At 36.4% G+C, this 14,623-nt stretch overlaps 1 protein-coding gene across 2 annotated transcripts in view; it reads left to right on the top strand.

The window, feature by feature from the left end:
- Nucleotides 1–4,083: 4,083 nt before the first annotated feature.
- The window catches only part of LOC144451394 (triosephosphate isomerase-like), a 32,844-nt gene continuing 22,304 nt past the window's right edge, over nucleotides 4,084–14,623 (top strand). For both annotated transcript variants that reach the window (XR_013482293.1, XM_078142224.1), the window contains exons 1-3: nucleotides 4,084–4,281; nucleotides 8,594–8,717; nucleotides 11,790–11,874. Coding sequence is in view for 1 of the 2 variants with exons in the window: in XM_078142224.1 (XP_077998350.1) it covers nucleotides 4,167–4,281; nucleotides 8,594–8,717; nucleotides 11,790–11,874 (324 nt within the window). In the remaining variant the exon portion in view is untranslated. The remainder of the gene's footprint in view (nucleotides 4,282–8,593; nucleotides 8,718–11,789; nucleotides 11,875–14,623) is intronic.

Raw genomic sequence — 14,623 nt, 5'->3', positions numbered from 1 at the left:
TGATGAGAGGTGTATTGAAAAGTTGTAGTATATACAAGATGTGTGCTAGAAATAATAATCTCTGACTGTGAGACTGTCATGTCAGTGAGTACTCGGTCTCAGAACTTATTACTGTGTTTTATTAGAGGAGATGATGTGACTGGCGTAAACATTGTAGGAACAAACAAGTATTCTTCATTGATGTTATTAAAGCTATATTTTGTATAGTTTTGGTTACCCAGACTCTTGCCGTTGAGGGCTCCATCCCCAAGCAGATTCTGGTAAAATGGAGAGCTGAACCCTAACATGACCTCTGTAGTAAAAATAAATCACATGGTAGCAACTCGTGCTAAGAGTATTTTGATTTATTTCCTGACAAAGATGGTTTTCAAATTCAGAATCATTTTTGTCCAATCAGCGACCGTCTCAAATCTTGACAGCAACCATGTTGCTCCTTACAATAGATGACATTGTATTTTCCCCAGACTCTGTTGGGAGTGGCGCCCTCTACATCAAGAGGCTGGGTAACCAAGACTATAGTTTATATAACCTAGGGTACCAAGTCTCGGCTTAATATCATTTGTGTCCCACACACATTTCTGTAGTCTAGAGACTAGATGTTGGGTTTGAATCTCAAGATCTCTTCACCCTGTCCAGCTGAATGAGAAATTAGGCATCAAAAGTTGTTCATTCAATTGAGCAACCCCCCCCCCCCCCTCCAACTGTTTAGCGTCCTGATATGACAAATATACCATATTTGGACATTATTTAACCACCCCAATAAACACTAACTTATTATTGGGCAGAATTCTGTGATTGAATAACAAAAACATGGTGTTAATGACTGTGTGGGTGGCTTTGTTTGAATTTGAAATTTCATCCAAGATCCTCGGTGAGCTAAATGTTGCATGAAGAGATCTTGAGATGCAATGGATCTTCAGAACTCATTGGATAGCCTCAGACTAAATTTCTAGTACACTGTTTAATTTAGCATAGCGAGGGTTCGAATATTCTTAATTCAGATTTTAAAATATAGTATCCATTTTATCATGATGATAATGATTATGTGTTTGTTTGTAAATATGAAATTCTGTGACTGACAATGATACAATAGAGCATGTACATTGTTTTCTTGAATCAGATCCGTCCATATTTAATTTAACTTTAAAATCTTAAAAAATTGTGATATATTTAAAAAAAAGAAATATCCATAAAAGTTGTAGAAGTATTATTTGTAATTTGTTTACCTTACCATGCAAAATGTATGGTACTTGCCCAGGGTATTGCCTGTAAGAGGGCAGCGACATGGCTAAGTATGGCACTCACAAGGGTATTGCCTGTAAGAGGGCAGCGACATGGCTCAGTATGGCACTCACAAGGGTATTGCCTGTAAGAGGGCAGCGACATGGCTCAGTATGGCACTCACAAGGGTATTGCCGGTGAGCTAAGGCAGTGACACAGCTCAGGAAGATACTTGCTGAGGGTATTGCCTGTGAGAGGGCAGTGTCATGGCTAAATACGGTACTTGCTGAGGGTATTGCCTGTGAGAGGGCAGTGTCATGGCTCAATATGGTACTTGCCCAGGGTATTGCCTATGAGAGGGCAGTGTCATGGCTCAATATGGTACTTGCCAAGGGTATGCGTGCCTTCCTTAAATTATAATGTTGTAACGGTAATCTCAGGAATGTTCTGAAATTTGTTGGAAATCCATAAATGTAACAAAAATTTAATTTTTATACTTTTGTCATGATTCATTAAAGTCATTTACAAAAGACAAATGTGCAAAAGACGTTGATTCTTTCTTAATAGCTCATGTACTTACACTTTGACCAACTGAGTGGCCTATTAATTTCAGCCTTCAGTGGACTACTACATGTCTACCCATTCATATGTTCATCTGTCGGTCCATACACCCTCTTTTCTTGTGTAACATTGCATCAGTCTTAGTATCCACCAAATTTGGCACAAACCTAATATACTATCTAGGACATATTAGAGGCAACACCGAGGGCAGTACTCTTCTCCTGGGTCACTACTAAGGGGTGATCATGGTAATGAGGGGGGGGGGGGCACTACATGAATGGGGAGGAGGTCAATCTGGAATCCCCATCGATATTTCCATATATGCAGTCATACACCATGTGTACTATTTCTAAACTATAAAGAATGTCAGAGTTTAGTATTTGGTATAGTATTCACCGGGGGGGCAACTCCCATAGACGAGAAAAGGAGTGGAGAGGGGTGTTTTTTGGTGTGCTCACAAAGTATGAGAAAGGGTATATGCACAGGTATCAAAGAGTGTAGGGTTTTAACCCCTTACAACGTCAGATAAAACTAGTCCAGTGGAAAAATAAAAAATACATCAGGAAAAGTAAAATCTGATAATTTTAAAATGAAATGACCCAATCACGACCATAAAATGACAGTGGCAGTTTAAGTATATGAGTCGACATATTATTGTCTTCAGGAATACTAGATAGTACTCTTTTAGTCCTTAATATTCATTCGGGGGGGGGGGGGGGGGGGTTTAGTGGGGTAACAGCCTCCCGTACCCACCCCACATTGCTTCCTTGTATGTTACCACCTCATCTTGAAATAGAATCTAGATAGTATTGAATGTCACAAATTTCTAATCTCCTGGGCCAGGGGGTGCCACCCCTACACTGCTCCCTTGTATTTGGATTCAAATTTTACCTCATATGAATATTACTACCACAACATGTCAAAATAACACTTTTTAGTCCTTAAATTTCAAAAATCTCCAGGGGAGGGAGGAGGGAAACCTTGGTTCCTTCAAACAACTTTTACGGGCTAATTTCCAATTTTACTGTGTGATGAATGAAAACATCACTATTAATTATCCGTGACACTTCAAAGCAATCCACATAGTTACCTATATCTATTTGTTGGGGTGAGAAACGGTATTTTTGGGGGGATTTTGGTATACGAGTTTTATGGATTTGGAGGTCTCAGAGAAGCCCCCCCCCCAAAAAAAACAACAAACAAACAAACAAACAACAAAACAAAACAAAACAAAACAAAAAAAACAAAAAAACCCCAAACAAGCAGTTTATACACAGTCCAGTGCCACCCCCACCCCGGGAGTATTCCATATTCATGGCTAGTTCTATATAGGGTTAGGGTTAGGATTAGACATAGTATGAAGTTATTTGTGGCTATTTACATTTTTATAATCAATTGTCATCCTCATCATTAATTATAGTTTTGCTACAATCTGAAAGCCATGCCATAAAATCATTAAAAATGATATATATAATTTGAATTTCCTTATAACGTTATGGATGTAGCATATTTCAAGAGGAAGGGGTAACAATGAATGCAGCTTATTCCCAAAGTAGTACTATAGGTAAAGTTTGAAATTAGGTGGTATTAGTTGAACCAAACTTTGAGGGTGCCAAGTAGGGGTGGGTACCCCCTCCCGTCCCAGAGATTTTTGAATATCAAGAACTAAAAGAATGCTTTCTGGTGCTATTTTAACACATAAAATTTTGAGTAGCCCCCCCCCCCCCCTCATTCCCTAGTTTTTGAATGACCCCTCCTAAACTCCTCCGTGACCCCCCCCCCCCCCCCCGGGTCGTAAATAATGACAAATCCATTAACTAATTACACTGAAGGTTTGCACAGATGAGCTTTCATGATGATGTAGTTTACCATGTAACATTCATGGTGTACTAGAGATACCCAGATAATATACAATATTTCATAGATTCTAAATAAACATGTACAAAAATAAGGGAAAACCCATGATCAACTCCAAATCACCGTGGCCCCATCCATAGTCATTTAAAAATGACCACCCCTAGCCTATAGTCTAGTTCCATGACAAATAATATAGCCAGGTAATTAAGTGTGCTGTACAGTTCAAGACAATTCAGAGAGGGCGCTGTTTACCATTGAAATCATACTTTTTATAGTACAAAATAGTCAACATGTGTATTTTCTTTTATGGACAAGAAAACTCTGTCACAAATTGATGTTGTATATAATTAATAAACATCATGATATTTAGGGGTATATTGGATAGGTTATGCTCCCCCGACAACATTTGACGAAAATACAAACTGGAAATTCTCTTCACTCACACACTGGGGTCGTCGACATTGCAGACGTGAATAGTTGGCATAGCGCTTATCAAAACCGTCTACTATTTTAAATCTGAAACCAAAATGGCTTGCCCAAGGAAATTCTTTGTTGGCGGAAACTGGAAGATGAACGGCGATAAGGCTAGTATTGACGGAATTCTAAAGTTTTTGCAAGACGGCGACCTCTCGGACAACACTGGTAAGCAAATATACGAGTATGACCTCCATTCCACGGTCATCGCTCTGCACGTCTAGACTACATGTTGGTACACATTGTCGTCTGCAACTATTGCCGATCACTCATGTATGGCATTTCTTTCGTCTGTAACGAATTCCCGGGCATAACAGCTAAAGCACATGGCATGTGAGGGCCTTTAACCTCTGAAGTGAAAGGCCATAAATTTCACTTTTAAAGTTAAGTCGATCCCTGGATTACATTATTTTGCCTGGTGTACATTTCCATAATCATGACAGTCATTAATTTGTGATAGTTAGAGTCACTTGCACTCGAACGGCAACGAAGTTGGGAAGTGTGATTTCTCTTTTTCGCCCGCCATAGATATCTCTTTCCTACTGTCAAAAATTATTGTTAGATACCATCTGTCAAATAATGGTTTGTATTATCTGTTCTGGTCCCGAAAATTATTTGCCAAACAGAAAAAAACATTGCACTCACTAAGTTACTGTATAGTGTAGTGTTATCTAACTTACATGCAATGTATTTACTTTTCTTATTGAAGAAAACCTCCATTACTGTAATATATTTGGTAAGGTAATATGTCTTGATGGGGCATGCATACTTTGACATTTTACTGTACCTAGCAATATGTGTAGTGTTTTCACTGCCCAGTAGATTTATTTCACGGATTGAGTGCATAGACTATATAGCAAACAAATAATTCACAATGTCATAGACACACTATAGTGCCCTCAATGACTTGAGCAACCAGAAATAAGGGTTTAATATTGTTCTGGTATACCAAAAAATATAAAAAATTTGAAATGGGTGAATGTTTTTTTTAAATCCAGGCAGTAATGTCAGCTGAAGATAAGTGAGTACCCTATCACACACGATAGTGCAACCCCTTTGCCAAACCTTTGTGACGCCTATCACACACGATAGTGCAACCCCTTTGCCAAACCTTTGTGACGCCTATCACACACGATAGTGCAACCCCTTTGCCAAACCTTTGTGACGCCTATCACACACGATAGTGCAACCCCTTTGCCAAACCTTTGTGACGCCTATCACACACGATAGTGCAACCCCTTTGCCAAACCTTTGTGACGCCTATCACACACGATAGTGCAACCCCTTTGCCAAACCTTTGTGACGCCTATCACACACGATAGTGCAACCCCTTTGCCAAACCTTTGTGACGCCTATCACACACGATAGTGCAACCCCTTTGCCAAACCTTTGTGACGCCTATCACACACGATAGTGCAACCCCTTTGCCAAACCTTTGTGATGCCTATCACACACGATAGTGCAACCCCTTTGCCAAACCTTTGTGACACATCCACACTCAAAGGTCATTTGAAGGTTCACTGGCAAGCTTGTTCAAATCTTTTTTCGATAAAGCTTCAATAGTTTAAGTTTAGTTTAAGTTTTAAGTTTAGACGAAGGTTTGTGGGTAAAGCTTATGTGAAGCTTACTTTCAAAGGTTAAACTAGGTTGTCTCTAAAGATTTGTAATGAAGCTTCGAAAGAGGTTTGTGGATAAAACCATGTTCGAAGCTTATTTTCCAAGGTCAAACTAAGTTGCCGCGTAAGAACTTTCGGTAAAGATTTGTAATGAAGCTTTGACTGAGGTTTGTATTCACAACTAGTTATGAAGCTTACTTTCAAAGGTTATACGAAGTTGCCTCAGAAGAACCTTCGGTGAAAATTTATACTGAAGATTAGACAGAGGTTTGTGAGTAAAACTTGTTACAAAGCTTATTTTCAAAGGTTTAAAACGAAATGCCTCTCAGAACCTTCAGTGAAGATCTGAACGTATAACCTCAATACAAGCTTCTGGAAAGAATATTTGTCTGTATGCGTTTTAAACGTAAAATTTGATGGAATTAGCAACCACGTCGACAACTTTGTAACATAACTTTATATATCTGCGCATTTGAAATATCGATTACTGGTATGACCTCTCAGATGTCTCAGAAAGCTGACCAATCAGTATGACGAACACAAATCTTTTTTACCCCTTTTTGGCACACAGCCAGCACGTGCATATCAAAACAGACGCGACGCGTTGGCAACACGACATCAACCTCTGAGCTCCCAACTAAAGATGATGACCTGATATGGAATTATGGATAATTTTTCAACATTCCCTTGAAATGGAAAATATTGTGACTGCTGTCAATGCCAATTGAAACAAATGACACAATAACTTTGTCTTGAAAGGTTTATGCATTGCGAAACGGCACGTTAGTCGGCCAAATAGAAGCAGACGACACATGCGTTGTAACAGATGGCCTGTACATCTGATGTGATGATCTGTACGTGAAACCAGTGAGATGTATTCATCATAAATGATATATCTGGCAGATATGGTTTGAAGAAAACCACTAAAGAATTGAAGCCAGTGTGGGTATGAAGTGACCTGTATGTGATTATTACATGTAAATATAAATGGGTAGATACACTACATGTATTAGAGAAAAATAAAATACATTCAGTTACCCAATGAATTCAATGAAAGAAATTAACTAACCAAAAGAAAAGAAAGCATAAACATATCAAAATGGAGTGATAAAAAACACGACCAAAACATTATCAAATTACTCTTGAAATAAACTCAGTAACATAGATACACACAAAATTATGGCAAATTGTTACACACTGGTAAATAATTCTACATTATTTTTTTTAACAACACCTTTTTTTTTATAACCATTCTATAGCTTGTTCTGTATTTGTGGAGATGTCAGACCATATATTACACAACCAAATGTATTCTTAATTTAGCAGCCACCAAGGCAAAGCAAGAATTTAATTTTCTCAAAATATAAAAATATTTTTACACCAACAGCTTCTATACATTATAACATATGAACTCATTTTTCCACCAGTTACCAGACTTTGCATGAATGGGATAGACACTATATTTTATTAGTTTTATTTGTGCAACAACTGGGTAATAATTGAAGGACCTGATTATATGTAAGAAATAAAAAGGCAAATCATATTGTTTGGTCTCTTTCACAAATACCCCAAATTATATGTGTCCTTGAACTCAACACATGGAAATTCATGGTGTGAACAAACAAGAAAATTCAAAGTGGCCATAAAAAAGTTGTATTTATTTGCTATTTTAAATTAATAAATCAATTATGTTTTTCTATTTAAAAAAAGACTAAACAATAATATAATACAAAGTCCACGTTTGTAACTAATTAATTTGTAAAAGGTTTAATACATGTTTAATACATGCAAAGAATTTATTTAATTAAACTATGTATGGTGGTAGACTTTGAGGTACAAATATAGACTTAATTTGATAAAATGAGACATCTTTTAGTGTAGGAATATAGAGATGAAACACATAACATAGCAAGAGAATTGCATATTTGGCCAAAGACCGGACTTTGGGTTAGTTCATCTTTCTGTTTGTTGTTCACTTGTGAGATTCATCTAAGAGTAAAAAAAATGTGAAAATTAGTAAAAGTCTGGATAGCCATTGTGTAAAAGTATATTTGTATTTGTAACAATAAACAGCAAAATGTAAGTCAATTACAACATCCACACCAACCATGTTGGTGATATAAATAAAGTACAAAAACAGAAAACAGCATGTTCAAGGACATGCAGCATAAAAGGAGTATTTAGTTTAATTTTAAAGTTCAGTGACTTTTATCTTGTAGACACTTTGCCAATGCCTTATTTCCTGCTTTCTCACACTTTGATTTAAAGACAGCCTGTACATTATTAGTTATTCTGGTACCATGGTATGATGATACTGTACTTTAGTCACTAAAAAGTATGTATGGGCTGTCTTTAAAATCAATATTGAACAGGCGGAATAAAGGAAATAAGGTTTTGACAAAGTTACACGAGATAAAAGTTATTGAACCTTTGGCAAAGGTTGCCAGTGGTGTGTAAGACTAGTCAAAGGTTGGTACCTTGAAGATTCAACAAACCTTGCTCTGCAAGATCTTCAACTCACCTTGGCAGTCCATAGCTTCGGCAAAGATTAGGAGTCCAAAGCTTCAACAAAAATCAGTACTCCAATGCTTCAACAAAGATTGGCAATCAAAAACTTCGAAAAACCTTGGCACTCCAATGCTTCGACGAAGGTTAGCAGTGCAAAGCCTTTGACAGAGATCGGCACTCCAAAGTTTTTTTTAAAAATCGGCACGCTGAATGGTTAATAATGCTTTGACCTCAACCTTCATATGACCATTGACCAAGCTTCAACAAAGGTCATGCACAATCGCGTGAGTACCGTTGTCATAATTTGTTTGTTTATTTTTTATTTCTTCCAATGATATGTTTGTTTTTATCTACAGATGTAGTTGTGTCACCACCAACAATTTACCTGGACTACGTTCAACAGAAGATCACAAAAGGTGTCTGTGTTGCAGCTCAAAATTGTTATAAAGTACCAAAAGGTGCATTCACAGGAGAAATTAGGTAAATACAGATTTGTTAAAAGGGCATTCACAGGAGAAATTAGATAATACTGATTTGTTAAAAGGGCATTCACAGGAGATATTAGTTAAATACGGATTTGTTAAGGGGGCATTCACAGGAGAAATTAGATAATACTGATTTGTTAAAGGGGCATTCACAGGAGATATTAGGTAAATACAGATTTGTTAAGGGGGCATTCACAGGAGATATTAGGTAAATGCAGATTTGTTAAAAGGGCATTCACAGGAGATATTAGATAATACAGATTTGTTAAAAGGGCATTCACAGGAGATATTAGTTAAATACGGATTTGTTAAGGGGGCATTCACAGGAGAAATTAGATAATACTGATTTGTTAAAGGGGCATTCACAGGAGATATTAGGTAAATACAGATTTGTTAAGGGGGCATTCACAGGAGAAATTAGATAATACTGATTTGTTAGGGGTCATTCACAGGAGATATTAGATAATACAGATTTGTTAAGGGGCATTCACAGGAGATATTAGATAATACAGATTTGTTAAGGGGGCATTCACTGGAGAAATTAGATAATACAGATTTGTTAAGGGGTATTCACTGGAGAAATTAGATAATACAGAATTGTTAAAGGGGCATTCACAGGAGATATTAGATAATACAGATTTGTTAAGGGGCATTCACAGGAGATATTAGATAATACAGATTTGTTAAAGGAGCATTCACAGGAGATATTAGGTAAATACAGATTTGTTAAAGGGGCATTCACAGGAGATATTAGATAATACAGATTTGTTAAAGGGGCATTCACTGGAGAAATTAGATAATACAGATTTGTTAAGGGGGCATTCACAGGAGATATTAGATAATACAGATTTGTTAAAGGAGCATTCACAGTGGTCTATCAGCTAGCCCTCGGATGTTCTTCCGATAAAATACGACACACAGCCGAACAACGCTATCGAGGATGGAACATCCGAGGTCTAGCGAATGTCATCAGGATATAAATAACTGCCAATCAGAGAACCGTATTAGCGACAAGCACAAACAGAGGACAATAGCTAAATTTTCATGCATATTCATCTTAAGGAGGGGCTTGTAAAAATAACCACCAATGCGTTAACTAAAATGTGTGAATGACAACGTCTACACACTCATCAAACACAATTACCATAAACTGATAAGACATAGTAAGACATAAATGTGTTTGTCAACACCTGCATGCAGAGATTGAATATATTAAAGTATATATATATGCATATATGGCCCAACCCACCGCTTATCGTAATCTCAATGGAATGTCCGGTCTGAAAATGACATTCGCTAGACTGTTCGGGCAGGCCCTCACATGCGAACTTCGTTCGCTTATAGTTATAGCATCGAAAGAAAGCCCGAACGTCTAGCAGCAAGACTACATTCACAGGAGATATTAGGTAAATACAGATTTGTTAAAGGGGCATTCACAGGAGAAATTAGATAATACAGATTTGTTAAAGGGCATTCACAGGAGAAATTAGGTAAATACAGATTTGTTAAAGGGGCATTCACAGGAGATATTAGATAATACAGATTTGTTAAAGGGGCATTCACTGGAGAAATTAGATAATACAGAATTGTTAAAGGGGCATTCACTGGAGAAATTAGATAATACAGATTTGTTAAGGGGGCATTCACAGGAGATATTAGATAATACAGATTTGTTAAGGGGCATTCACAGGAGAAATTAGGTAAATACAGATTTGTTAAAGGTGCATTCACAGGAGATATTAGATAATACAGATTTGTTAAAGGGGCATTCACTGGAGATATTAGATAATACAGATTTGTTAAAGGGGCATTCACAGGAGATATTTGATAATACAGATTTGTTAAAGGGGCATTCACTGGAGAAATTAGATAATACAGATTTGTTAAAGGGGCATTCACTGGAGAAATTAGATAATACAGATTTGTTAAAGGGGCATTCACTGGAGAAATTAGATAATACAGATTTGTTAAGGGGGCATTCACAGGAGAAATTAGGTAAATACAGATTTGTTAAAGGGCATTCACAGGAGAAATTAGATAATACAGATTTGTTAAAGGGGCATTCACAGGAGATATTAGATAATACAGATTTGTTAAAGGGGCATTCACTGGAGAAATTAGATAATACAGATTTGTTAAGGGGGCATTCACAGGAGATATTAGATAATACAGATTTGTTAAAGGAGCATTCACTGGAGAAATTAGATAATACAGATTTGTTAAAGGGGCATTCACTGGAGAAATTAGATAATACAGATTTGTTAAGGGGGCATTCACAGGAGAAATTAGGTAAATACAGATTTGTTAAAGGGCATTCACAGGAGAAATTAGGTAATACAGATTTGTTAAAGGGGCATTCACTGGAGAAATTAGATAATACAGATTTGTTAAAGGGGCATTCACAGGAGATATTAGATAATACAGATTTGTTAAAGGGGCATTCACAGGAGATATTAGATAATACAGATTTGTTAAGGGGGCATTCACAGGAGATATTAGATAATACAGATTTGTTAAAGGGGCATTCACAGGAGATATTAGATAATACAGATTTGTTAAGGGGGCATTCACAGGAGATATTAGATAATACAGATTTGTTAAAGGGCATTCACAGGAGATATTAGATAATACAGATTTGTTAAGGGGGCATTCACAGGAGAAATTAGATAATACAGATTTGTTAAGGGGGCATTCACAGGAGATATTAGATAATACAGATTTGTTAAAGGGGCATTCACAGGAGATATTAGATAATACAGATTTGTTAAAGGGCATTCACAGGAGATATTAGATAATACAGATTTGTTAAAGGGGCATTCACAGGTATAAAGTGTTGAACCTTGGACCATTAGCAAAACAATGCTGTCAAGCAGTGTGCAGCGTGTATCTCAGTTTACTTCCCATACATGTAAGTAATTGCAAGAGTGAACAACTGTCCTGTCAGTTTTGTCTATTTTTATTGAAAAATCTGAACAAGGAATCTGCAGATATGATTATCACCTTCAACTTTTCTTAAACTGCTGTTTACCATGTATATTATTTCATTTGTATTATTTGTCTACTATAGTCCTGCAATGCTGAAAGATATGGGTATTGGATGGGTTATCCTAGGTCATTCAGAAAGAAGAAATGTCTTTGGTGAAGGTGACCAGGTAAGTTGGAATCTTTACTTATATGTAGTATTATGACAGAATGCCATTTATGCCGTATTTGGAGTATTATGACAGAATGTCACAATGTGTGAGTTCCAGTGTGGCGGATTTGGAGTATTATGACAGAATGTCACAATGTGTGAGTTCCAGTGTGGCGTATTTGGAGTATTATGACAGAATGTCACAATGTGTGAGTTCCAGTGTGGTGTATTTGGAGTATTATGACAGAATGTCACAATGTGTGAGTTCCAGTGTGGCGTATTTGGGGTGGTATTTGCACAAATGCATGCTGTGTCCTCTGCAGCAGTACTTTCACGTGTGTAGCGAGTGAAAATGCAGCATACATGTAAAACACTGCAAGCACTCATGCAAATATCCCTGAGTACATCACACTTGCACTCAAGCATCATGGGGTTCTGTTATTATTATATATGTTTATCCGAAACAACAAATATCCCCTCTAAAATATGACACTACACAATCATGTGGTATTTTGTGTAACGAATGAATGACTGCATCCTTATTTGCATATCATTTGCATGCAGGTATGCAATAATGTTGCAATAATGTACTGTACATCAATAATGTACATTATTACACATGTACCAGTGATTACTTGCATTGATGCATAAACTCTTGGTATTTGCACTACAGTGTAATACTGAAAATATTACATTGTATTATTCATGTTCAGTCGTTCTTCATCAACTGTCGATAAATTTAAGAAGGATATCAAGACACATCAGTTTGCAAGAGCTTTTTCTAACTGTTCAGATTGATCTACTATTGTTCCTGTTAAGTCCCATAGAACATTACAGTGTATTGGATTTTGGTGCCATACAAATTCTTTTGATTGATTGATTGATTGATTGATTGATTGATTGATTGATTGATTGATTGATTGATTGATTGATTGATTGATTGATTGATTGATTGATTGATTGATGTATGCAAATGAGCAAATGTATGTATGATCTTTCCTTTTACGCAAAATTGTGTGAGTCTCCAGTAAATATTTGATTGTGTGAGTCTCCAGTAAGTATTTGATTGTGTGAGTCTCCAGTAAATATTTGATTGTGTGAGTCTCCAGTAAGTGTTTGATTGTGTGAGTCTACAGTAAGTGTTTGATTGTGTGAGTCTACAGTAAGTGTTTGATTGTGTGAGTCTACAGTAAGTGTTTGATTGTGTGAGTCTACAGTAAGTGTTTGATTGTGTGAGTCTACAGTAAGTGTTTGATTGTGTGAGTCTCCAGTAAGTATTTGATTGTGTGAGTCTCCAGTAAGTGTTTGATTGTGTGAGTCTCCAGTAAGTGTTTGATTGTGTGAGTCTACAGTAAGTGTTTGATTGTGTGAGTCTCCAGTAAGTATTTGATTGTGTGAGTCTCCAGTAAGTGTTTTATTGTGTGAGTCTACAGTAAGTGTTTGATTGTGTGAGTCTCCAGTAAGTATTTGATTGTGTGAGTCTACAGTAAGTATTTGATTGTGTGAGTCTCCAGTAAGTATTTGATTGTGTGAGTCTATAGTAAGTATTTGATTGTGTGAGTCTACAGTAAGTGTTTTATTGTGTGAGTCTACAGTAAGTATTTGATTGTGTGAGTCTACAGTAAGTATTTGATTGTGTGGGTCTACAGTAAGTGTTTGATTGTGTGAGTCTACAGTAAGTATTTGATTGTGTGAGTCTACAGTAAGTGTTTGATTGTGTGAGTCTCCAGTAAGTATTTGATTGTGTGAGTATACAGTAAGTATTTGATTGTGTGAGTCTACAGTAAGTATTTGATTGTGTGAGTATACAGTAAGTATTTGATTGTGTGAGTCTACAGTAAGTATTTGATTGTGTGAGTATACAGTAAGTATTTGATTGTGTGAGTCTCCAGTAAGTATTTGATTGTGTGAGTCTACAGTAAGTATTTGATTGTGTGAGTATACAGTAAGTATTTGATTGTGTGAGTCTCCAGTAAGTATTTGATTGTGTGAGTATACAGTAAGTATTTGATTGTGTGAGTCTCCAGTAAGTATTTGATTGTGTGAGTCTACAGTAAGTATTTGATTGTGTGAGTATACAGTAAGTATTTGATTGTGTGAGTATACAGTAAGTATTTGATTGTGTGAGTATACAGTAAGTATTTGATTGTGTGAGTCTCCAGTAAGTATTTGATTGTGTGAGTCTACAGTAAATATTTGATTGTGTGAGTCTCCAGTAAGTATTTGATTGTGTGAGTATACAGTAAGTATTTGATTGTGTGAGTATACAGTAAGTATTTGATTGTGTGAGTCTCCAGTAAGTATTTGATTGTGTGAGTATACAGTAAGTATTTGATTGTGTGAGTCTCCAGTAAGTATTTGATTGTGTGAGTCTACAGTAAGTATTTGATTGTGTGAGTATACAGTAAGTGTTTGATTGTGTGAGTCTAGAGTAAGTATTTGATTGTGTGAGTCTCCAGTAAATATTTGATTGTGTGAGTATACAGTAAGTATTTGACTGTGTAAGTCTACAGTAAGTATTTGATTGTGTAAGTCTACAGTAAGTATTTGATTGTGTGAGTATACAGTAAGTATTTGATTGTGTGAGTATACAGTAAGTATTTGATTGTGTGAGTATACAGTAAGTATTTGATTGTGTGAGTCTCCAGTAAGTATTTGATTGTGTGAGTCTACAGTAAGTATTTGATTGTGTGAGTCTACAGTAAATATTTTATTGTCTGAGTATACAGTAAGTATTTGATTGTGTGAGTCTCCAGTAAGTATTTGAT

Source organism: Glandiceps talaboti, chromosome 21, assembly GCF_964340395.1.
Source record: "Glandiceps talaboti chromosome 21, keGlaTala1.1, whole genome shotgun sequence".
Classification (NCBI taxonomy): domain Eukaryota; kingdom Metazoa; phylum Hemichordata; class Enteropneusta; family Spengelidae; genus Glandiceps; species Glandiceps talaboti.
Note: the sequence above shows the minus strand (reverse complement) of the source record. Positions and strands in the feature narration are given on the sequence as shown.